This window comes from Lissotriton vulgaris, chromosome 7 (assembly GCF_964263255.1).
Source record: "Lissotriton vulgaris chromosome 7, aLisVul1.2, whole genome shotgun sequence".
Classification (NCBI taxonomy): Eukaryota; Metazoa; Chordata; class Amphibia; order Caudata; family Salamandridae; genus Lissotriton; species Lissotriton vulgaris.
Window position 1 is genome coordinate 610091297 of NC_141695.1, and position 25964 is coordinate 610117260.

General features: G+C 51.3%; 1 protein-coding gene across 4 annotated transcripts in view; it reads right to left on the minus strand.

Annotated features, from left to right (window-relative positions):
- The window catches only part of LLGL2 (LLGL scribble cell polarity complex component 2), a 1008116-nt gene that overhangs the window by 464005 nt on the left and 518147 nt on the right, over positions 1-25964 (minus strand). For all 4 annotated transcript variants that reach the window (XM_086930752.1, XM_086930755.1, XM_086930754.1 and 1 more), the window contains exons 12-14: positions 24858-24925; positions 20909-21062; positions 20705-20809 (exon numbers count right to left, since the gene is read on the minus strand). In XM_086930752.1, the coding sequence (XP_086786878.1) occupies positions 20705-20809; positions 20909-21062; positions 24858-24925 (327 nt within the window). The remainder of the gene's footprint in view (positions 1-20704; positions 20810-20908; positions 21063-24857; positions 24926-25964) is intronic.

The window sequence follows — 25964 nt, forward strand, 5'->3', positions numbered from 1 at the left end:
GAGTTACACGTCCGTCTGGACGGGTTTCTGGGCTCGACAGACTTAGTCTCAGCGGCGGTCCCGTCTGAATATTTGACCAGGACCATCTCAGATCATAATCCTCTCCTGCTGGACCTTCGCTGGTTTCCGGGGGTGCCTGCGGTACCTACCTGGAAGTTGCGTCCCGAACTCTTAGAGGACATTGTATTCAAAGCGGACCTAGAAGACAAGATCTCGGAATACTTCTCGTCCAACGGGGGCACTGCGGGTTCAAGGGCGCTAGAGTGGGACGCTTTTAAGGTGGTGGTCAGGGGCTTCTGCATTTCCAAGAAGGTGGGCATGAGGCGAATCATCCTTGATGACTTAGAACTGGCAGATCGGAAACTCCGTGAGTTGCAACTCCGTCGCCCCGTGCGCCCGGAACTCCAGGAACGCACGGCAGCGGCGAAGGAGGCGGTAGCGGCGGAGGTCGAACGGCTGCGCTGTTTCGACTATAAGGCCTATACTGTTAGGTCCCTCGCAGAGGGGGATAGATCGAGCGCATTGCTGGCGTGGCTAGCTAATCCTACGCGCCAGACCTCTCTGACGACGTCCATGCGTACGGCAGATGGGACCGAAGTGCACACTCAACCTGAGATTCTGAGCTGTTACCTGCACTACTATGAACGTTTGTACCGCAGTCGCTCTGCCAGGGACCCCGACCGGCTTGATGGCTACCTGCGACCCCTAGAGCTCCCAATGGTGGAACCTGACGTAGCGAAAGCCCTGGGTTCCGACATTGAACTGGGAGAGATTCGCAGCGCCATTAAGAAGATGGCAAGGAATAAGACCCCGGGTCTGGACGGCCTTCCGGTTGAATTTTATGCTGCTTATGCTGATCTCCTGGCACCGAGGTTGCTGATCGTTTACAGAGAGGTGAAGCGGCTTGGTCGGCTCCCCGGCTCGATGTGCGAGGCCTTAGTGGTTCCCCTCCTCAAGCCGGGAAGGGACTCGTCCGATCCGGCGTCCTACCGTCCTTTATCAATGCTGACGGTCGATTACAAAATACTGAGCAGCATCTTGGCATCGAGATTGCTGGGTCACATGAGCTCTCTGGTGCATGAGGACCAGGCTGGATTCATCCCCAAGCGAAACACGACCATGAACATCCGTAGGCTGTTCCGCTTGCTGGGAGAACCGCTCGTGGACGCCCCGTGCCCGGTAGTCCTCTCGGTAGATTTGGAGAAGGCTTTTGACAGCCTGGAATGGGACTACCTGCGCACAGTATTACTACGATTCGGCCTCGGTGAGGGTTTCGTTAGATGGACCACGGTACTGTATACCTCGGCGTCGGCCAGGGTACGGGCAGGCCCGCTGATCTCCTCGCAATACCCGGTGGAGAGAGGCACGAGACAGGGTTGTTCATTATCCCCGCTTCTCTTCGCGTTAGCGGTGGAACCTCTGGCGCTGCTACTCCGGTCGGGAGCCCACTATAATGGCTTATGGACGCCTTCGGGCCCACATTATGTCTCGCTGTACGCTGATGACCTGTTGCTCTTCCTTGAGGACCCAGTTGCTGCCCTGAATGGAGCTGCGACGGCGCTTACGGCGTTTGGGGAGGTCTCGGGCCTTCGGGTGAATTGGGCTAAGACCTGTATTTTCCCGGTTCGTAAGGGTACACCTAGCCCTGATATCAGTAGAGAGATTAGATGGGAACCTGACTGCTTTAAGTACCTTGGGGTATACGTCTACCATGAACCGTCGGACCTCCTGGATGGAAACATAGCTCGCAGCACTCGCGCGCTGCGTGGTAGCATGGACTTCTGGGCAACTCTACCGCTCTCGGTAGCTGGACGGATCGCTTTGCTTAAAATGGTGGCGCTTCCCAGGTTGCTATATTATTTCCGGGCGCTGCCGATTTGGATCCCACCAGCAACATTTCGACTATTACGGTCAATGGTGGTCGGATTCCTCTGGGGTTCAGGCCGCTGAAGAGTGGCCCTCAAGACCCTGACGAGACCGAAAGCTGAGGGTGGGCTGGCGGTGCCGGACTTTGAAAAGTACTACTTGGCAGCGCAGCTGCAGACGTTCACCCAGGAGATCGCCAGGGAATTCCGAGGCCCAGAGGACAGGAGGGGCACAGGGATAGCTAGGCATGTTCTCTCCTTCATAGCGCTGCGACAGCGTTTGGCCTTGCAGGACTTGACACTTGAAGAGAAGACCATTCGTTTGTGTTGGAACCGAGCCCACGCCCAGGGCCAGTTGCGGATACCGTATGCACCCGAAATACCTCTGGGCATGCTGACGGCCCTGCCTCATGGCGGAGATTGGTCACGATTAGCGCATTGGGAGGACGCGGGCCTACAGTTGGTAGGTGACCTTTACGAGGACGGGGCGCTTTTGCCCTTTCAGGAGCTCATTGATCGCTTCGAGGTTCCTCGCTGGGATTTTCTTCTGCACTCGGCCCTGGTCCGGGCGATTCAGGCGCACTGGAAGTACGGGCAGGAGGAACCTCCTACTTCTATCGGTGTGCCAGTACGTTATGATGTCCGCGGGAACTGTTAAGGCGGTCACTTGCCTGTACGGCAGACTGCTTAATGAGGGGTTGGCCCCCCCTTACTACTTTAAGAACCCGTTGGGAGGAAGACATAGGGAAGGAGATCCCGGAGACGGTCTGGTCCCAACTCATAAGACGGGCCTGGAAGGGCACGCGCCACGCCCGCTTTCAATTGGTCCACTACTACGTACTCCATAGGGCATATTTGACCCCGGCGAAGATCCGTCAATATTTCGCCGCGGACTCCGCGGACTGCCCCAGGTGCCAGGCGCCTGATGCAGACCTTCTTCATATGTTATGGTCCTGCCCGGGGCTGTCCTCCTACTGGCTGGAAGTGGGGGATACCCTGGAGGAGGTAACGGGGAGATCCTTATCGGTTGATGCGGCAGTGGGGCTCCTGCACTGGTTCCCACATACCCCCAAAAATAAAATCACTAGTAAATTCATTGATCTGGGGCTTCTCCTTGCTAAACGGGAGGTGACCAGGAATTGGAAGGCACGGGTTGGTCCAACGGGGGCCCGATGGCACAGCGAACTCTTGAAATGGGCGGCGGGGGAAAGCACGCTGCGGTACCAGTTAGCTAGGAGACAACACAACGAGAAGGCGCAGGAGGCGGCGCTAGAATGGGAGACATTAGTGCAGGCCCTCAGGGATTATTGCACTCCCAGCGATTCCGAAAGCGAAGATGCAGCTCGCCCCGAGTCCCGATAGACGATTGCACTTTACATGTTTGTTACTTTCCTCATGGGTCCTCTCACAGATCCTATTACGGCTGTTACTGGGCACTGATGGCAGGGTTGGGGGGGGGGGGGGGGGGGGGGGGAGTTTGGTTTGGTTCATAGTGTTTTGAGGGGGGGGGTTTCTTTTGGCTTTCTTTGTAGGTTGGTTTAGAAAAGCAGATGACGGATAGTGGATCATCCGGACCAGCTCCGACTTCCTGTTGAGTCCCCATTGGGTATCGCCGCCCGACCCTCGGGTTGCGGGATGAATGGCTGTGTAATGGTTCATCCTGCTAGGGGACGGAGGGATGTATTCTATTAATTTTGATTGAACTTATAATGCTGGTCGCTTTGTAAAACTTTACTGATTCCTGCAATAAAAATATATTTAAAAAAAAATAAAAAATTGTTGGCGAGCCCACGTTGGAGCAACCAGGATGAGAGTCATCGAGTGCTGCCTGAGCTTGCGTGCCACCAGCGGTATCAGAGGTGCTGGGGGAAAAGCGTACGCAAATCTGCCTGACCAGTTCATCCACATCGCATTGCCCTGTGATTGCGGGTGTGGGAACCTGGCGGCGAAGCTTTGGCATTTTGCGTTCTCCTTTGTGGCGAACAGGTCTATCTCTGGATGACCCCACCTTTGGAAGTACGGTTGGAGCACTGACGGATGTATCTCCCACTCGTGCATTTGATGGCTGTGCCTGCTGAGCAGGTCCGCCATCAGGTTGTCTTTGCCCGGGAGATGCTCTGCCATGAGGAAGATGTTCCTCTGAATGGCCCACTTCCACATGCTCTGAGCCAGATGAGACAGCTGCGGAGAGTGTGTGCCTCCCTGCTTCTGAATGTAGTACATGGCTGTCATGTTGTCCGTCCGGATCAACACGAGTTTGTTGCACAGATGTACTTTGAACGCCTTCAAGGCCATGAAGATTGCCATCAGTTCCAACACATTGATGTGCATCTTCCTTTGCTGTAGTGTCCATAGTCCCTGCACTGTGTAGTGGAGTACATGCGCTCCCCATCCCTGGAGAGAAGCGTCCGTCGTCAAAATAATCTGTGGCACCGGCTCTTGGAATGGTCGGCCCTTGCAAAGGTTTTGTGGATTCCACCAATGCAGAGAGTTGTATGCCCAACCGCTCACCAACACTAGGTCTGTCAGTTGCCCATGAGCCCGAGTCCACTGACGTGCTAGGCACTCCTGAAGCGGACGCATATGTAGTCTCGCGTGCGGGACAATGGAGATGCAGGAGGCCATCATGCCTATCAACTGCATGAACACTTTCGCTGGAAGCGAGTGTTGAGGCTTGAATCGTTGGATCAGCGTTTGGATACTGGCGATTCTCACTGAATTTGGCTGCGCAGTGGCTGCCAGAGTGTTTATCGTCTCGCCCAGCTACTGTCGTACATGGGCGGGCTGGAGATGGGATTTTGGGTAGTTCAGAGAGAATCCCAGATCGTGGGGGAGATGAATGGTGCGGGACACGTGGTCGGCGCACTGCTGTTCTGTTTTTGCCTGAATGAGCCAGTCGTCCAGGTAAGGGTAGACGTGGACGTTCTGGCGTCGTAGGTGCGCCGCCACAGTCGCCAGGCACTTCGTAAAGACCCTTGGCGCTGTGGTGACCCCGAACGGCAGAACCCTGAACTGATAGTGCTGGTCTTGAATAGTGAATCTGAGATACTTCCTGTGGGAAGGATGCAGGGGGATATGAAAGTATGCATCTTTTAGATCCAACGTAGCCAGGAAGTCCCCCTGTTGAACAGAGGGAGTACCTGCTGTAACGTGAGCATATGGAAGTGCTCCGAGAGAATGTACCAGTTGAGGGGCCTGAGGTCCAGGATGGGCCTGAGGGATCCGTCCTTTTTGGGGATTAGAAAATACAGAGAGTAAACCCCTGTTCCCCTTTCTTGTAGTGGTACGAGCTCTATTGCTCCTTTTTGCAGCATGACCTGAACTTCCTGCTGCAACAAGTGCAAGTGCTCGCCGGACATAGGACGGCTTTTTGGAGGTATGTTCGGTGGAGTGGAAGTAAGTTCCAGACAGTAACCGTACTGGATAAGAGACTTGACCCACCTGTCCGTGGTGATGGATTTCCACGCGGGCAGGAACTGCTGGAGTCTCCCCCCGACCGGTGTTGTGTGGTCGGGGGGCAGTGACAAGACGTCACTGCTTGTTGGCGGTGGTGGACCTGGAGCTGTTGTTTCCACGTCCCCTGCCTTTGATGTTGTTGCCTCTGTAGCCACCTCTACCCTTGTTGGTGTATGAGGTTTGGGTATTACTTTTATAATACTGTGATGACTGCGATGCCTGACCCCTTGAGGTGCCTCTGGTATTTGAGCGGCGAAAGGAACCACCCCGAAACTGCTGAGACTGGAGGGCCCCCATAGATTTAGCAGTGTCTGTGTCTTTTTTCATTTTTTCCAGTGTCGCATCCACCTCAGGGCCGAACAGGTGGTCAGGATTAACTGTTTGGTTCAGGAATGTTGTTTGTATATCCGGTTTGAAACCTGATATCCTAAGCCATGCATGTCTCCTCAGCAACACACTAGTGTTGATTGCCCTGGAGGCTGTATCAGCCACGTCCAGCGCACATTTGATGGAAGCGTTTGTGATGAGCTTTCCTTCCTGAATTAACATTTCCCCTGCCTCCTTGTACTGGTCAGGCAAGTGTTGCAGCAGTGTTTCTAGGGTGTCATAATGAGCCCTATCGTAGCGTGCAAGTAGGGCCTGCGTGTTTGAGATTCGCCAAATGTTAGCTGCCTGTGCAGCAATCCGTTTCCCCGAGGCCTCAAATATTTTAGACTCTTTGTCTGGGGGAGGAGCGTCACCAGTGGTCTGCGAGTTCGCCCTCTTGCGTGCGTTGGACACCACCAACGAGTCCAGTGGCAAGTGTCCCTTGATATATGTTGGATCCGAGGGCGCTGCCTTATATTTTTTGTCAATGCGAGGATTGATGACACGCGCCCGAGTGGGCTCTTTGAAGACCTCAGTCGCGTGCTTTAGCACTCCCTTGAGCATTGGCAATGTCTTGACTGACTTTTCAGCCACAGAGAAAGTGTCAAATAAAAAGTCCACATCCACAGGATCTGAATGCAGCTCGACATCATGGTTAGCTGCAGCTCGCTCAATCAAAGCGTTGAAGGCTGCCGAGTCCTCCGTCGGTGAGGTCTTCGCCGCAAAGAGCTGCGGTTCCTGACCCGATTGCGGGTCGTCCGGGTCGCCTCCGGCAGACCAAGGCTCATGTTCCTCCTCCGGATCCGAGTACGCCGGATAGATGTACTCGACCTCCTCATCGTCACCATCCCCTGCGTTGGAACGCGTTGGCAAATGTTCTAAAGCTTGTGGAGAGGCAGGCTCTATCGGGGCCGAAGTACCCGCAGAATCCTTCTTGTTTTTGAGAGGAATGCGAAAATGTTCTAACACCGGCTCCGTGGTGATTTTCCTCTTGAGGAGAGACAGTTTCCCGGTATTGGCGTCGATGACCTCTCGACGCTCTTCCTCTGTAAGCGGCTGGAGCCGAGGCTTCGACACCACCAGTGCTGCTTTGGGCGTTGACACCTGCTTCGAGGGCACACCTGCCCCATGCTTCGGAGCGAAAGCCTTCGGCGTCGACTTCGGCGGCAGGGTGAAGCGGATAGGCGTTTGCGCCTTCGTGGGCTTTGTTGTGTGCTTCGGCACCACATCCCCTGTTTCGGGAACCACAGCGTCCTTCCGAATCCGCTGCAGGGACTCCGCGACCTTCTTCGTCAAGGCCGGGGAGGGCTTGACCGGCTCGAGCGATCTCCCAGAGTCGGGAGTCGGGTCCACGAGAGGCACCGCCTTCGGAGCCGACACTTCACGTTCCTTGTCCCCGACGGGCGGAGCCGTGGAATCGCCTTGACGCTTCTTCGAAGCTTTCTTCGGTTCATCGACCTCGACCATCTTCGGCGCCGACGCGGGCGCGTCGGTCGACTTCGTTTTCGGCGTCGACCCCGAGGCCCTCTTGGCACGGCTCTTGAGGTCGGCCATTTTGAATGTTTTGGAAGTCGATGCCTCCAGAGCCTTCTGCACCAGTGCAGCTTTCACTTTCGGTTTCGAAACCGGAGGAGTGGATCCCAATGGCTTCACTTTCGTTTTTGTTAACGGGAGTGGCACATTAGAAATGTCCGTGACCGGGGCCGGAGGCGGGGCTGCTGGACTAGTAACGAGGTCTTGGGTAAGGCCCGAAGGCGATCCCTCGACCTGGGCCGCATGAAGGGGATTGACCCCTGAGTCAGTCTGGGGGCGCTCTTCCTCCGAGCTGTCCCCCACGGTGGCAATGGCCCCATCGTCGTCCCCTACCTTGTCGCCGGCTTCGTCAAAGTCCTCGTCTCCCGCGTCGTAGGCATCCCCTTCAGACGCGGGGCTAGAGTCCGAAACCCGCATGACATCGTCGTCTTCAACAGATTCTTCGAAGATGTCGTCCGGGTGGGGCGCCAAGGTTGCCGATAACTGGGCCTGAAGTCTAGCGGGCAGACGAATCTTGAGGGTTTTTTTACACCGGAACTTCGAGCAGGCCATACACCTGGCCTCATCATGGTCCGGTGACAAACATTTGTTGCACACAGGGTGCACATCGAGGTGTGAATACTTGGAGGTGCACACTGGGCACCTTTTGAACGGAGTTCGTTCCATGTCTGGAGCGTCGAGTAGGCCCGTCCGCGCCGAGAGCACGCGGATGGGTAGCAAGAGTCGGAGCTGAGAACAGACAAAAACCCGAAAGAAACGATACCGACGCCCAGCCTAAAGACCTTTTGGTCTTGCGTAAGAAAAGTTTTACAACTATCGATTCCGACAGAGGGAACCGAAACACATCCGAACCCAATGGCGGAAAAAAACAATCTGGGGATGGAGGCGATGCCCATGCGCACTGTAGTCCAGGGGAGGAGCCACCTATCTCGTGATACTTCGAAGACTCTTCCAGGACAACAATGTGCAATCATCCGGACCTAACACTAGGCGGCGATCTATGCACAGATATGAATTCAGCAGCCCACATGCCTCGAACACATAGCTGCACACATACACAGGTACGCACAGTCCGTCAGTCTGCACAGTCAGCCTGCACTCACAGCCTGCACTCACAGCCTGCACTCACAGCCTGCACTCACAGCCTGCACTCAGTCTCACAGGCACGAAAATGGAGGCACAAGCAGGCAACAGAGTCACGGCACGAAAACGGAGGCACAAGCAGGCAACAGGGAGACACGAAAACGGAGGCACAAGCAGGCAACAGGGCGACACGAAAACGGAGGCACAAGCAGGCAACAGGGAGACACGAATTGTAACTTTAAATAAAAGCAACATTTCTCACCGATGTGTCTGTGTGTATTTATTTATTTAATTCTATGTCCGTGTGTCTCTGGCATCTTTCTGTCCGGGGAATTTTTGTCAGGAGAAGAGTGGCGGCTCCAGAGTGTGAGGTGAGGGCAGAGGGCTGCGGGGCTGGGGGGGGCTGCAGGGGAGGGGCAGGGGGGGAGATGTGCAGGGCAAGAGGGGGTCACTGGAGGCTCCAAGATGTGCCGACGATGCACGGAGTGCTGGGGGTGTAGCGCCTTGTGGGGGTTGGATGGCGCTGGAGGGATCGAGTCGGATGCGGGGTCCTCTCGTGGCTGAGAGTGCTGCAGGAGCCAGGCAGTGCGGGGCAGTGTGCGGGCCCCCCCTCGGCAGGAGATGTGCGGGGGAGGGCGCATCCTGCATCAAGGCGGCAGTAGTGAAGAAGTAGGGGCAGGGGAGGGGTGATTAGCCAGGGAGGGGGGTGACAACGGGAGGGGGGGCAGAAACGCAGAACCGCTGAAAATATCGCAGGGCTGGGACAGGGTCCGTGTAACGGGCAGATCCCGGCTTCCAATGTTACTGAGGTAGCTCAGAGGGTTAACGCCGCTTCTTCTCGTAACTGTACATGGTAAAGGGCCATGTTCACACCCTGTTGTTGATCAGTCTTCCCACTGCAGTACACGATGGAGTATACTTAGCCACCCTCATTAGACAGATGTTCCAGATCTTGGTTCTCGGCCGGATAGAGCAGATTTCCCCTCAGTTATTGGGATAACTAACCCAAAACGCGGACCGGCTGCACGATGTTGAATGGCTGCACGCATTCAGCTTCACAGCTCCGCTCCTGCCGTCTCTTCCCCCGGGGCTCCCTCAGCACACGGGAGCCCCACACCAGCCAGCACTTCTCCTCCGGGGCTCCATGCGTCTCCGGGCGGGGGCGGGACTTCCGGCCGGCCGCGCCAGGATTGGCCGGCCGGCCAACCACTTCCGAAATGACGGCGGCTGCAATGAGGGCGGGTGCCGTCAATGCCAGCACAGATTCGGGGGCGTTCCCGAGAACAGGCTTTCGGCTGACGTAGCCAAAAGGGGAAAATTATCGGGAACGCCCCCGAATCTGGTCCGAGATAGACGGCCAGAGCCCTCTCCCAATGGCTAGCCTCCATTTATGGAGCTAGCCAATGGGAGGAGGGGGCGGATACCCGACCCCACAGAGGAAAACATAAGGTTTTCCTAGCGCATGCGTACTTCGTACTTCGTATGCATTTGCTAGGCAAAACCTAAAAAATTTGGTCATATTTTGTCATCTTTTTAATAAAATGTATGTGCAAATTTGTTTTTATAAAATGTCAATGAATGCAAAATATCATCCTTTGTTACAATAAATGTAAAAATTTTAATGAACTGCACCTCTATTTTCCGATCATTTTTTACCTCTAGTTTCTGCTTAAATTCTGTGAAACTATATCATCATTGATTAGCTCCTATGTGTAAATGTGTTACTGTGTGGGGTGCCTTAGAACTGATCATACTCCCGAGCTGTACCGTAAATTACGGTTGATAGTAGGACTGCTTACCGCAGTCGGATCTATCATTGATAACCTGGGTAAGGGAAATCTTCTTTCTTCAGTGAAGTAGTGTGGCTCACTGGTTAGAGGCGGCAGACCCGAGAGTAGAGGACGGCCCGGGACCAGGGTTCGATTCCCGGAGCGGCAGGTTTCTGGACCAGGGTCAGCGGACTCGATAATACTCTCGCCTCGGTGCCCACTCAGATCAGCGATCACACTCGGCAACTCTGGGCATTAGCTTGCCTCATCTTCACTAACGGCCCCACCAGACCGCCGGGGATGCCTGGTCTCACCCTGGAGATACCCATTAAGGTACCATCTCTCAGGGAAGCCAGGAAGGGTTTCGCAGCGGTCGAAGCGCCTTGGGACCCTCGGGGTAACTAGTGCGCTATATAAATGCCTATACATACATACATACATTCTTACTGATCCTATACCCATTCCCTTTTCGCCAAAAGGGTGTCTCCCTATTTTCTACATTGCTGACAATTTAATGCTATATATTTGGTGTAGGAAGGTACCTCCTGACTATGGTTGCCCCCAACTTTTTGCCCTGTGTTTTAGCTGGTTTTTGACATCGTCGACCTGGGATCCTGCCAATCAGGACCCCAGGCCTACTGCTCTCTCTGTAAAATGGATTCCATGTACCTTAGGTACATTTCCAATTGGTACTGGGCTACCTTATCAGACCCTGTAACTCAGGGCATAGGTGTACCCAGGGCCTACCAGGGGCTGAAGCATGTATTATGCCACCCCTGGCTGGCCTCCTAAATTTGACAGAACTGGCTGCATGACAGCTGGGGCAAAGTCGTGTAATCACCCTTTGCTATAGATATAGTATACCTATATCTAACCCTAAAATGGACACACAGATTCCTATCAGTCACTCCTATGGCAGGCCTTGACAATCCTGAAGGCAGAGTGCTTGGAATCGTGTGAGATGGTGCTCTGGCATGAGCTGAGCCTGTCTGCAGCTTGCGGAACCAAGTCCTAATAGCTGTTCCGTGATAACGCATACCATATACTCTTAAGTGCATTATAATCCTCGCGGTTAAATGCTATCTTTGGTATTGCTTTATCAAAACATGTCGAGTAAGGTGTCATACGAATTGGAATACTAACCCCTCGCCAATTCTGGCGACGGGGTTAGCATTCCACCCTTCTAGAGGGACACGACATGTATGTAACTGTGAACCCCGGTTAAAGTTAAACGAAGCCTCAGCTCCACAAAATGGATGCTGCCACCACAGACACGAGTATGACCCCCTGCAGCTGGGAGTCCTTCCAGCGAGGGGAGCCTGGACAAAGGGTTTCCTGTCGAGGGCGGTGCTAGCACCGTCCCAGACAGGGTTTTGTGTATCCTGGGTAGGCAGGGCTTTACAGGAAGGTGACTGCTGAGTGGCACCCCGGTGCTCACTACGCATAGGCCGGTCAGAACCAGTTCCAGGGGCACACCAGCCCCTGGCCTGGGAAAGGTCCGGCAAGGGAGAGGGGTGTAACCACCCCCCTCCTAGTCCCACCCATAGGCAGGACCTAGTCACCGGGTCAGCCCCTTTTCTTAGTATAAAGATAGGAGCGGGCCCCCTGTTCAAATTAGATCATCTTTGGAATCAAGACACGACTTTCTGCGAAAGGACATCAAGATTTCTTCTTCAAGATTCTCCCTTGTGGCTAAGGAGTAGTCACCCTGCATCCGCAGGCACCATCCTAAGAACACTGCGGTCTGCTGCAAGTCCTTCCTCCGGAATCAGACTGCCCAGCTCGACGAGACCCGGCTTCCCTGGCACCTCTGACCTCTACTCACCTCTACAGCCAAGCTGAGAACCGTGAGTGCGACGAGACCTCGAGGGACCGACGATCGCCAAGACTGCACGACTTCTTTGCAACAAGCCCACCGTGTGCTCCACTGGTGAGTGCTTTGGGGTCCGAGAAGCCCCAACCCTGAGCAACTCCAGCACCGAAGATCAGCCCTCCAGCATCTCCACGATCTGCGTGGGGCCCTTCTGCTTTTGCCTGCTCACCGCGCTGTGTGGCTACTAGCCGGCTGGCTTGTGGCCTTCTTCACGACGCCATCACTGCTGCTGGTCTGGTTGCTCCAGACTGGCCCTTGCTTCCTTCTTCAAGAGAGGCACCCCGGACCCTCCTGGTCCACTCCAGACGCCATTTTGAGTCCACCGCGTGGGCTTGAATTTGCCAAGGCTTTGTTGCCCAATCCTGGGTCCAGCGACGCCGACAGCTTCATCCATCGTGGGACAGCTCGCTCCTCCATCCTGGTCGCCGACAACGCCTCCTGGTCCGTGAGATCTGCAGAGCACAGCGTCACCCACTCACCTAGTCGAGGTGACTACCATCCGGTGCCCTCCTGGTGCCACCTGACTACTGGCTAGTAGTCTCGAACTTGGTCCCCTCTGCTTTCAGGTGCCATCTATCTTCAAGATCCAGGCTTGGATCACTTCGAACTCTCTTCACTGGTCGCCTGCCAGCATCTTTCTTCCAGGCTCCTGGTCCGTCTACGAGGATTCCGACGTCTTTTGAGTCCTATGCAGCTGCAGCCCCTGGGCTAGGTAACTTCGGCATTTCGGTGCCCCAGCATAGCCTCACTATCCAAGGGTCCGAATCCACTTTCGTTTTCCTCCTACCAGGTCGGGTTCGCCCGAGAACACTAACTCTGTGAAATCTAGCTACCATAGACTTTGTCCCGCATCACGCGTGAGAGTGCACACTCTGCACCCGAGTCCCCTGGGTCTCCTAGAAGTAATCTGAAGATTCTATAGTCAAGATCTAGCGATTCCAAAGCCTATTATTACTGTACTTACCTGCTAGTAATTTCGCATTCCACTTTCAGAGTATATGGTTTTCCGTGCCCCTCGGGCATTTGTATATACTGTGCTAACTTAAGTATTTTCGTAAGAGTTTTGTTTTGTGCTTAGTACCCTGTCCTCATAAAGAGTACAGGGCTGTTGTGATTCTTAATAAATATCCTGTTTATTTTCATAACACTTGTGTGGTGTCCTTTCACTTGGTGTTCAAGGGGTATATGTGTGGTATAACAGCTGGCTTAACACGCCCTCTCGAGTCTTTAGCCTTAGACTGCTCGTATCCACGCTACTAGGATAGCTGGTCTATAAGGTTGACTTACAACCAATCATCAATAAGGGTTGCTGGACTGATACATAGTGTTCACTAGAATAGTGAGCACTGCATATCAGGCCACCTTCTCACATTGGTGAGCAGCGGTTGGGATTTGAGCTTGCTGTTGTTTTACCACACGTATCCTAAGAATATCTTGTTGAAAGATCACATAAGTACTTTTAGGTACATATAACTTAGCTTAGAATACTCTGAGTTCTACTGAACCAGCTGTTGCAGCTCCTCAAGGCTTAGCACACCTTGGCTGCAACTCTTAGCAAGGGATCAGTAGGCAAACACATAGTGTAGGTAGGTGCATCACTTACACCACACTAGAAGCATGTCTAACCATGGAGTCTACTGAGACCCCTCAGGTGGTTGAGGACCCTCCACAGGCCTCTTCTAGATATGCAGCCCTTAGCTTCCAGGAGATGAGACAAGTGTGTACCTCCAGGAAGCTAAAACAGGGGTCTAACCCCACAATCCCATTTCTGGTTGGTCTCTTAGAGACTTATGATGCTAGAAAGGCTGAGAAACTTCTTAGCTCTTCTCATCCAGAAGGGGACATGCCAGCCCTAGAAGGAACCAGGGGTGACCCAGATCTCATCCATCTCTCAGGTGAGGAGGATGATGATCAGGAGACATCTGGGGATGAGGCAGACAAAGGCCCAGAAGTAGTTAGTCAGCTAACTAGGGACAACTTAAGCAGGCATGAGAATGGTACTAGGAGAGCCCTGGGACCCCTCTCAGGCCAGCTTAACATTGGGAATGGACGAGTTAGGTCTCTATCAAGAGTCTCTGGCAGATCCATTCAAACCAATGGCTCTCAGAACTCTGCTTTGAGGAGGATGACCTCCCCTCAGAGGAGAGTGTATGAAGCTAAAGAAAGGGCAGCCAATCTGAGGATTGAAAGGGAAGAACTTGCCCTGGCCAAAGAGAGGCTTGCCTTTGCTAGAGAGCAACAGTTAAGTGGGGTAGTCCCCACTGGTGGCAGCAATGTACCTAGCAATAGGGAAAGGAGTTTTGATACAAAGCACCTGAATAAGATAGTGCCCCCCCTTTAAACAAGGGGATGACATCCACAAATGGATTACTGCTTTGGAGAGGGCCTGCACTGTGCAGGGTGTTCCCCAAAGTCAGTGGGCAGCTATCTTGTGGCTCTCCTTTGAAGGTAAAGGTAGAGATAAGCTCCTCACTACTAGAGTAGAGGATGTTAACAATTACCAAGTCCCGAGAATACACTGGTTGATGGGTTTGGTTTAACCACTGAGCAGTACAGGATGCTGTTCAGAGACACCCAGAAAACTCAGTCTCAGGACTGGACTGACTTTGTTGATTGTGCCACTAAGGCTTTTGAAGGCTGGCTACTGGGTAGTAGGGTTACTGATTTTAAAGGATTGTACAATCTAATTATGAGGGAGCATATCTTAAGTAATTGTCAGAACCAGTTATTACACCAGCACCTGGTAGACTCTGATCTGACCTCTCCACAGGAATTGGGTAAGAGGGCAGACAAATGGGTCAGAACCAGGGTCAGGCCTAAGAACCAGGGTGGTGACCAAAAGAAGGAATCAACCAAGCCTCAAGAGAAGGGTGGGGATAAATCCACAGAGAAGACTTCCCAAGGGCCCCGAAACTCCAACAAGGGTGGTGGGTCCCAGAACACTCCTTCAGAACAGAAGAAACCTTATTGCCATACCTGTAAACAGGTGGGCCATTACAAAAGTGATGCCAAGTGCCCTAAAAATAGCAATAAAGAAAACATACCTCCAAGTAACACTCCCAGACCTCCTGTTACCACTAGTGGTAATCCCCCAGGTGGTGGGAGTGCCCCCAAGAATGTGGTGGGCATTACTTTGGGAAACCAGGAGGACTATGGCCTAGCCAGGTCCCCTAACAACACTCTTGTCTGTGAGACTGGCTTGGGGTTTGCCAACTTCACTACTGGTTCCCACATTTTGGGAAAGTATAGACAAGAGCCCTTTATCAATGGTCAGAAAGTTGAGGCATACAGAGACACAGGGGCCAGTATCACCATGGTGATTGACCATCTGGTCCCCTCTGCTCAACTGACCCCTGGTTTCCTTTACCAGGTGACAGACGTTCATGGAGTGAAGAGAAGGCATCCCATGGCAGTAGTCGAGCTCAGTTGGGGTAATGTCACAGGGCCCATGAGAGTGGCAGTGACAGACAACCTACCTGTAGATTGCTTACTGGGGAATGACCTGGAAATCTCAGCATGTGCTGAGGTGGAGCAAGAAACTCACTCCAGAATGATAGGCCTACCCAGAAAGGTTAGTGGGGCAGTAATAGCTACAGCCCCAGTCCAAGCACCATTCCTCCCTGAAAAGGTTGAAAGAGCAGTGGTAGCCACTGCCCAGGCTCAGACAGACTTTCCTGAACAGGATAGAAGGGCTGTGACAGTCACAGCCCAAACACAAACTGAGTGCCCTCCTGAAAAGGTTGGCAAGGCTGTAATGGTCTCAGCCTCTACTCAAACAGATAGTGTTGTGAAGCCTGAAACAATGGATCACTCCACTCAGAGAGCATTGAGGAGGAAGAGAAATCTCCCTCCCACCAGACTCTAGGAAAGGATCAGCCTCCTCAGGGAACTGATCTGACCCCTTGTGAAGGAACTGCCCCAGAAGTAGTCAGGCCTAGCCTGGCAGAGCCCCTGATGTCAGTGGACCCTTCCAAGGTGGGACCCAGTCTGGAGCAGGTAACCTGCCCCTCTCTACCCTGCCTCAGTCAGCCCAGGGCTGAAGAGGTCAGGGAGGCCAGTGATGGACCCCAAAGGGCCCCCTGTCCAAAAGAACTCCTTAATCAGCAGATTAGGATCACTGAAGCTGGTAAACCTAGTCAAGTGAAAATAAATCAGACTCCTGAGGGATCCCCCTTAAAAGTAGTTAGGGACCTCCCACAGCTGGACACTGTTGGGCACAGCCAAACATGGGGCCTAAAAACCCCAGACCTGACCTGTCCCTCCAGTAAGCCAAACAGAGGGACTCAGCCTGCAGCTTTAGGTAGCCAGAGGCTGACCCTGAGAGCTCAGTGCATCTCAGCTAAAGAAAGAAAGGCACACATGATGGATGGTGATTGGAGGAAGTTGAGCCCAAAGGTAGAGGAGCCTCACTTCAGTACTCCATCCCAGCATCAGCCTTTTACTTTCCCAAGACACACCAGAGACAGAGATTCCCTATGGTGGAGACCCTCAGATACCCTTAGGGTGAGGGGTTGCCTAGTGGACCATGACACAGGGGGAAACCAAGCCAGAGCTGGTCCTTCCTTATATGGCCACTTAGGTAATAGAAGCTTACTTGGACAAGGATAGCCTTCTCTCCTTTCATTTTGGGGGGAAGGGGGTTGCGGGGGGGGGGGGGGTTGTGTAGGAAGGTACCTCCTGACTATGGTTGCCCCCAACTTTTTGCCCTGTGTTTTAGCTGGTTTTTGACATCGTCGACCTGGGATCCTGCCAATCAGGACCCCAGGCCTACTGCTCTCTCTGTAAAATGGATTCCATGTACCTTAGGTACATTTCCAATTGGTACTGGGCCACCTTATCAGACCCTGTAACTCAGGGCATAGGTGTACCCAGGGCCTACCAGGGGCTGAAGCATGTATTATGCCACCCCTGGCTGGCCTCCTAAATTTGACAGAACTGGCTGCATGACAGCTGGGGCAAAGTCGTGTAATCACCCTTTGCTATAGATATAGTATACCTATATCTAACCCTAAAATGGACACACAGATTCCTATCAGTCACTCCTATGGCAGGCCTTGACAATCCTGAAGGCAGAGTGCTTGGAATCGTGTGAGATGGTGCTCTGACATGAGCTGAGCCTGTCTGCAGCTTGCGGAACCAAGTCCTAATAGCTGTTCCATGATAACGCATACCATATACTCTTAAGTGCATTATAATCCTCGCGGTTAAATGCTATCTTTGGTATTGCTTTATCAAAACATGTCGAGTAAGGTGTCATACGAATTGGAATACTAACCCCTCGCCAATTCTGGCGACGGGGTTAGCATTCCACCCTTCTAGAGGGACACGACATGTATGTAACTGTGAACCCCGGTTAAAGTTAAACGAAGCCTCAGCTCCACAAAATGGATGCTGCCACCACAGACACGAGTCTGACCCCCTGCAGCTGGGAGTCCTTCCAGCGAGGGGAGCCTGGACAAAGGGTTTCCTGTCGAGGGCGGTGCTAGCACCGTCCCAGACAGGGTTTTGTGTATCCTGGGTAGGCAGGGCTTTACAGGAAGGTGACTGCTGAGTGGCACCCCGGTGCTCACTACGCATAGGCCGGTCAGAACCAGTTCCAGGGGCACACCAGCCCCTGGCCTGGGGAAAGTCCGGCATGGGAGAGGGGTGTAACCACCCCCCTCCTAGTCCCACCCATAGGCAGGACCTAGTCACCGGGTCAGCCCCTTTTCTTAGTATAAAGATAGGAGCGGGCCCCCTGTTCAAATTAGATCATCTTTGGAATCAAGACACGACTTTCTGCGAAAGGACATCAAGATTTCTTCTTCAAGATTCTCCCTTGTGGCTAAGGAGTAGTCACCCTGCATCCGCAGGCACCATCCTAAGAACACTGCGGTCTGCTGCAAGTCCTTCCTCCGGAATCCGACTGCCCAGCTCGACGAGACCCGGCTTCCCTGGCACCTCTGACCTCTACTCACCTCTACAGCCAAGCTGTGAACCGTGAGTGCGACGAGACCTCGAGGGACCGACGATCGCCAAGACTGCACGACTTCTTTGCAACAAGCCCACTGTGTGCTCCACTGGTGACTGCTTTGGGGTTCGAGAAGCCCCAACCCTGAGCAGCTCCAGCACCGAAGATCAGCCCTCCAGCATCTCCACGATCTGCGTGGGGCCCTTCTGCTTTTGCCTGCTCACCGCGCTGTGTGGCTACTAGCCGGCTGGCTTGTGGCCTTCTTCACGACGCCATCACTGCTGCTGGTCTGGTTGCTCCAGACTGGCCCTTGCTTCCTTCTTCAAGAGAGGCACCCCGGACCCTCCTGGTCCACTCCAGACGCCATTTTGAGTCCACCGCGTGGGCTTGAATTTGCCAAGGCTTTGTTGCCCAATCCTGGGTCCAGCGACGCCGACAGCTTCATCCATCGTGGGACAGCTCGCTCCTCCATCCTGGTCGCCGACAACGCCTCCTGGTCCGTGAGATCTGCAGAGCACAGCGTCACCCACTCACCTAGTCGAGGTGACTACCATCCGGTGCCCTCCTGGTGCCACCTGACTACTGGCTAGTAGTCTCGAACTTGGTCCCCTCTGCTTTCAGGTGCCATCTATCTTCAAGATCCAGGCTTGGATCACTTCGAACTCTCTTCACTGGTCGCCTGCCAGCATCTTTCTTCCAGGCTCCTGGTCCGTCTACGAGGATTCCGACGTCTTTTGAGACCTATGCAGCTGCAGCCCCTGGGCTAGGTAACTTCGGCATTTCGGTGCCCCAGCATAGCCTCACTATCCAAGGGTCCGAATCCACTTTCGTTTTCCTCCTACCAGGTCGGGTTCGCCCGAGAACACTAACTCTGTGAAATCTAGCTACCATAGACTTTGTCCCGCATCACGCGTGAGAGTGCACACTCTGCACCCGAGTCCCCTGGGTCTCCTAGAAGTAATCTGAAGATTCTATAGTCAAGATCTAGCGATTCCAAAGCCTATTAGTACTGTACTTACCTGCTAGTAATTTCGCATTCCACTTTCAGAGTATATGGTTTTCCGTGCCCCTCGGGCATTTGTATATACTGTGCTAACTTAAGTATTTTCGTAAGAGTTTTGTTTTGTGCTTAGTACCCTGTCCTCATAAAGAGTACAGGGCTGTTGTGATTCTTAATAAATATCCTGTTTATTTTCATAACACTTGTGTGGTGTCCTTTCACTTGGTGTTCAAGGGGTATATGTGTGGTATAACAGCTGGCTTAACACGCCCTCTCGAGTCTTTAGCCTTAGACTGCTCGTATCCACGCTACTAGGATAGATGGTCTATAAGGTTGACTTACAACCAATCATCAATAAGGGTTGCTGGACTGATACATAGTGTTCACTAGAATAGTGAGCACTGCATATCAGGCCACCTTCTCACATTTGGGATATCCACTCTATTTCTACTGAGATACCTACCATCCTTGACAGGTTTGCCTCCCTTTCTGGCTTGCATATGAGCTGGGCGAAATCCTGACTATTTTCCTTCATCCCTACCTTATTAGACCCAGCTCTCACTATTAGGGGAGCACATGTGGCTTGGCAACCAATGATGTTGCGCTAATCGGGTATTAGAGTCTTTCATGCAGACCAAGACATCTTTGATGAGAACCTCACAAGGACAGTTACTTCCCTGACCTCTCAAATATCCTCTGGAAGACACTCTCACTATCATTAGCGGGACACATTGCCCTATCTAAAATGGTAGTGCTTCCCCAGCTCCTCTATTATTTTACAAACCTACCGCTGTACGTTATCCCCTCCTTTTTTCGACCTATACACAAATTATTGTGCAACCTCATATGTGATAAATCTCACTGTAGGGTAGTCCTTTTGAAATTGTACTTGCCTACTGAGCAGGGAGGAATGGCGGTGCCCAACTACAAACACTTACTTAGCATCCCAGCCCCAATGGTAAGCCCGCTGGATGGCAGGATTATACCTCGCTGACACTACAATGGATTCTCCTTTCTGGAGCCTTCCTCCACCTGTTTCATTTATTTAGGTGTTATTCCCCTTTTCAGTACTGGTTTTATACTCCAGTGATCACTGTTTTGTGGCGTGGTACGATTCAACAAACCACATAGTCTTGCCTCATAGCTCTTGTTCTGGTATGACTATACCATTCATGTCTATTTGACAGTGTTTGGTAGAGTGAGATAAACCAGCAAGGCTGGTTTATACACTAGTGTGCAGGGTTTCACTTAGCTCGTGCTTTGGTGATTCATTGAGTCTTTTCCTCAAAGTCCTTAGCTGGAATTTACAAACCAGTTATTGGTACTATCTAATTATGATTTCAAAGATTTTTGATCTTTTTGGCACACTGTTTCCACAGCCAGTTTTTAAAGAAATGGACGCCCATGCGCAAGAGGGGACTTCTATGGCTCCACTGACGTCACAACCGGAGTCGACATCAACACAGAGCCGTACAATACCGCCCCCCAGAGCACAGAGGTAATGGTGACGTTTTTCCGGATCTAGTCTGACTCCTGGAGAGAATTAAAAAGTTAAGGAATCTGCAACTAGACTATGTCTCTACCAGAAACATAGTTCCCGAAGACAAGTAACTTTTCCATTTAGATCCAGATTCATTGTGAATGCATCAGGTTACAGGCTGGTGTACAATCGAGGGTATGCTCTTTCTGGTGGAAACCCTTTCTATCCGGAAATTCCTAACTTTTGAAATACCCCAGGCACCAGACTGAAATCTGTGATTAGATGTATTCATCAGACCAAAACCCTTCACTCTTATTGAATGCTCATACCTGTCCTGCTGTGCCAGCGATGGCTAGGTAGCCGCTGTATTTGCATAAATAAATCTTCTGGATTCCAAGTCGAGGATCATCGCTGTAGGGATCAAAGGATCCAACCTGTAGGGCAGTATAACAGAAGCCAAACAAGAAGCATTAAAATACTGTGGGTCATCTCACTCTGTACTCTTGTCTTTCAGAGTTAGTTTAACTCCTCACCTTGCGCAATGGGGGCCACTCCTCCCCTTCTTGTTGGTTCAAGTTATCATTATGATCAGCATCGGTCAGGAACACATTCACTGTCTTCATCTTGTAAAGCAAGCGCAGGCAGACCCCAGAGGCATCCCAGAAGCGTACCGTTCCATCCTCATGCCTAGGGGAACAGTTACAGAATAGTGGATTGTGTACAATTAGTAGCTGGGATCCAGTATAACCAAGGAATGGAGATGCCAAAGTTAGAGTTTATAGGTTATAGTCTAGTCCAGATGTACACCTGCTAATTAGAAGCCTGAGAGTAAGCTAGCTTGGGAGAGGGCAGGGCGGAAGGGAGAGCAGGCCAACCAAAGGTGATATGAATGTCAGGCAGTTTGAATACAGTCTTTTATGCTTGTCCTTCAGTCATTTTTCAAAGCTTTCTCAATGGGAAGGCACATTTTGATTCTTGTAAAGGTCAATTATGACTAACCAGGGTTCTTCAATGTTACTTCACACAATGTGATCATTTATGCCACAGCCTCGGGAAAGGGACTAGAGCACATAAAATATATATATAGGAGCATGAAAAACACATTAGGTAGTATAGTGAGATGAATGTAACATTGACAGAACTCAGAGCACAAAAGCAGCATAAATCTCCAGGTGAAACTGGGGGTGTGGGGGGAACTGGTCCATAATTACCTATTCCTCGTGTAATTCTTTACTTTTGGGGGAACCTCAGTGTTACACTAGTAAGCCCTGTTAACTCTATTCACCTAGAATTACTGGCACATCTCTATACGCAACAGCAAGTGTGGACTTAATGGGGGACCTTAGAACGGGCTCCACTGTTTCATGGACCTCTAGTACCGAAGTTACAGGCTTTCAACAATGCAAGTATTTATCATTTGAGAATTCTGCGTTATTACTTATTGAGCTTTTTTCAGTGATGTTGCCTCTTGCTCGAGTTACTCTTTATTGAGTGGGAGCGATGGTTTTGTGTCTGGGACTTTTGTACAATAGGACATGTGTCTGTGGGGTTGAAATGAAGTGCACTGTTGCGGTTCCCATGGATAAGGAAAGTGTGTGCACCGGACACACACCCCAAGACAGGCGAGGTAGTGGCGGGAAGATATGCAACAATCCCTGGTTCTATTCTAGGGGGAATGCGCCTCTTAACGAGTGTTCGTGCAGAAAATCCAAATCTCAAAATTGATGACATTGCACGTTTTCAACAGTAGTGAAAACATCTAGCCAGGTTTCACCACTCTGGTGGAAGACACCCCTTTACCACCTGGGGATGCAGACACCACTTGTGCACTGCCAGATAACCTCTTACTATGTTCATCCTCTCTGGCACTCAGGGACCCTGCCAAGTGGTTGATAGCAATAAAGATGCCATGGAGCTCTAGCCAACTCAAGGGCCTCCAAAGCCTCATAGCACAGGATCCCACTCTGCCTTGCTTGTTGCAGTACCACATGGCAGTGGCTCTGTAAGTGAAACTCTACACTAGCACTTGATGGAGAGAAAGAAGGCCTTTAGGTCCAATCCAATGGCTTGTAGCTCCAGTGTGGTGATGTGGAGTCAGGTCTCCACTAGAAGCCAGAGCCCCCTGATCTCCAACTCCAGCAGGCACACCTCCCCCACCCCCTAACCTAGCAGTGATATGTCCACCACCACTGTCAGCTAACCATGCAGGAGAAAGAGTGGACTGCCACACTCACAAATTGTGATCAGCAGCCACAAAGTCAGATTTTGACCTGCGTCCTCTGAGAACAGGATGGTGTCAGAAAGGCATCTAGATGCTGGTCCCACTGGGATTTCAGGTTCAACTGCAGAGATTGCATGTGCCACCTTGAATAGTTCAGAAGGAGTAAGCACAAGGATAAAAGGCAAAGAAACCTCAGAGCCACTCTCACCTTGATCGACCCGGAAACATCACAATCATAGCCCTAATAACTTGGATTTTTGCTATTGAGGAAAATTCCTGAACTCCACTGTATCCAGGATTGCTGGAATGAAAGGAAGACTCTGGGAGGGAATCAAGTGGAATTGTTGCTCATTTATGATGAAACTCAACTATTCTCTTAAGGTGGTCCACTACTGACTGCAGCAAGCCCGCCTTCAGCAGCCATTCATCAAGGCACGGTAATGCAGGAACGTCCAATCTTCAGAGATGTGCAGGAACCACCCCCATCACTTTCATGAACACTGAAGGGTTGCTGGTGAGGATGAGGGGGAGCAAGTCAAATTGAAAATGCTCCTGTTCCACCTTGAACTGCAGGTAGCTCCTATGGGAATGCAGGATTGATATATGAAAAATGCACATCTTGCAAGTCTGAAGACACTATCCAGTCTCCCATGTCCAGAGCAGATAGGAGTTGGGCCTATGCAAGCAATTGGAGCTGGTCTTTCTCTATGAGGATGATCAGGAGTCGAAGGTCCAAAACAGGCCAGAGGCCATTGTCCTTTTTTGGGACGAGGAAATAGCTAGAATAACAACCTCTGTCTTGGAGAAGAAAAGGCGAAAAGACTGATGCTCAGATGAAATTTGTTCTGTATGGGAGGAATATCGGGTGGTGTTAAGGGTAGAAAAGGTAGGAGGGAGCCTGTTTAAACAATTTGCATCAGTTAGGTGTGAAAGATCGTGAACCCAGGAGAAAGTGTTAGATCCTGTCCCACCCACTTGTTGGGCATGTGTGGCATGTGCAGCTATGGGCAAACTAAAACTGCCTGTTGGCTCCTGTAGCAGGGGAAGAAGAGATGGAAGGCTGGTGCCTTTGCTAGCCGGTATGCTGCATGCTGGAGCTACATCTGTGGCCCCAAAAATATTGAACTGTCTGCTGCATCACCAGCAGGGAAGGCTGTCCCTGCCAATACGCAAGACCTCTGAAAAAGCACCTAAACTTCTGAAACTGGTGTGGAATTTGTTTGATGTGGGACAACAGCCCCAAAGAGAGCGCTGTAGCTTTTCTGTCTTCAAAATGTTCCAAAGTGGAGCCTACCTTCTCGAAGAGGCAAGACCCATCAAAACATGTCCATTAGCGAAGCCTGTACATCATAAGAGAATATGGTGGACCTCAGCCAGGCATTGGTACCAACTGCCTTAGTATCCAAACCAGATTGAACAACATACTTGGCCACGTGCTGCCCATCAGGTATCATCTGAGCCAAAGAGGCCTTTCGATTACAAAGTGGAGCAGTCGCAGAAAAGGACCTCGAGCTGGGACTGAGACTGGGACAGGGACTCTAGCAGTCTTTTGAGTGAATGCTGCTACCTCTTCTTGTGTTCTGCGACATAAAACTTTTCCTACCAGTCTTGAATTGCCTTTGGGTGAATCAGGGCTCATTTATCCCACCACTTTGAGTCATATCCTGTGTCCAGACACCAAAGGCGCACCTTGTGTGGGTGCATGCTTGTGATCAACATGTAGTGGTGCTACGGCTTGAATCCTGTCGTTTTCAGAGGCGACATTGTTCCTTGGCATACTAGAAAAACAGACGAAGCCAGGACCGGAGGTCTGAGTCCGCATCGAAAGGCACCGAAATAAAGTGACTTCAGTGCTCTTAGTTGACACTTACATACAGCTCTGCCCCATTACTTTTTGGGCAGTATGGAGCCACAATGGAGTTGCATGATGCCCACTAGTATCATGCGGAAGCACAGCAACAAAATTCCGCAAATATAGTCTGGCGACTTGGGCATATTCTAAGGTGAGGCACCAGTAGTTAGAAGTATCCATCAGTGTGCTCTTTTGTTCTAAAAACCATGCATGTGTTTTTAATTTATGTGCTGTGTGCAAAGGTGCCCATACCTTGAAGTAGAAATAGTATGTGAGATCAAAGACACATTTGCATTTGTTTAAATGGCAGATCACTTAGAGAGACTACCTACATAGTTCTATGACATGGTGTACTCTGTCACTCCCAAATTCTTTCTCAACAGTTTATAAATTCCTTAGTCACACTTACCCTGTGAGCAGCAGGTCTCGTTGCGGCGGATCAGGACCCAAGACAATACCACCATCAATTGGCCATGGCTGAGGAAATAAAACAATCTTTTGTGCATCAGGCTGCCTGAGCAAGCAACAATAAAATGAAAGGCTACCAAAGTTAGCAGAATGCAAACTACCCAAATAACTGCCCAAGAGCAATGAGAAGGACAGGCACCCAGGTGCTGGGGGATATTTCATGCTCTTCTTGTAAAACGCTGAGTTATTGATTTCAGGACTAGGTAGGAAGGCTCTTTTAGCCCAGTGTATGGCAGCTCCTGACAGTATTGCCCCTCCATCTGTCACATCAATAAAATGCTGTTTTAGATAAGTAGCTGCTGCAGTATGACTACACATACACACTATACTGGATTAGCAGAGTCTACGCTTACCACCAGCACTTCACTACCATACAATGTTGCGGTTTTGAATAATAAGTTTTGCCCCGCACTGATAACCTACTCAAATACCATGCTGCGGTTGCGGACCCTTTGTCTCCACCCCTCAATGATGTCTGCCATAATGTGCTGCCTGTCCCTGCCGTGGAGGATGCACTTTTATGCTACAGAAGAGTGTGCTATAATTTGTCAATGTGCTGATGATCCTTCCTGGTTATGCAGTGGGATGTGCTTCCTGCATCACTTAATCAACTCTATTTTTACACTTTTTATCCATGATGATTTTGTGAGTGCATCACACTCCTAAACCCCCCCCAAATATCGAAGTAATTACACTTTAAAGTTAACACCCCGAACTGACATTACACCAGTGCATCCAAGAGTCAAATGTGATATACTTTGCTATCTAAACCATATGCTGCAATGGGGTAACCCCCCCTCCCCCCCCACACCTTTACATCTGTGGGTGAGTCTTTACCTCCCTCACTAATCCTACTGCTACACAGTACCATACAACAGTTGTGGATGCTGTTCATTGCCCAATCATTGATGCTTAGCACCTCAAACCCACTCCAAAATACAATGCTTTTGTTGGCAGCACAATGCTGGAAAATAACCCTCAAAGTGGCCCTTCCTACCAAATAAAGTACTATAGGTGTGAAAGCTATGCTCTGTCCCTTCTTTTAATG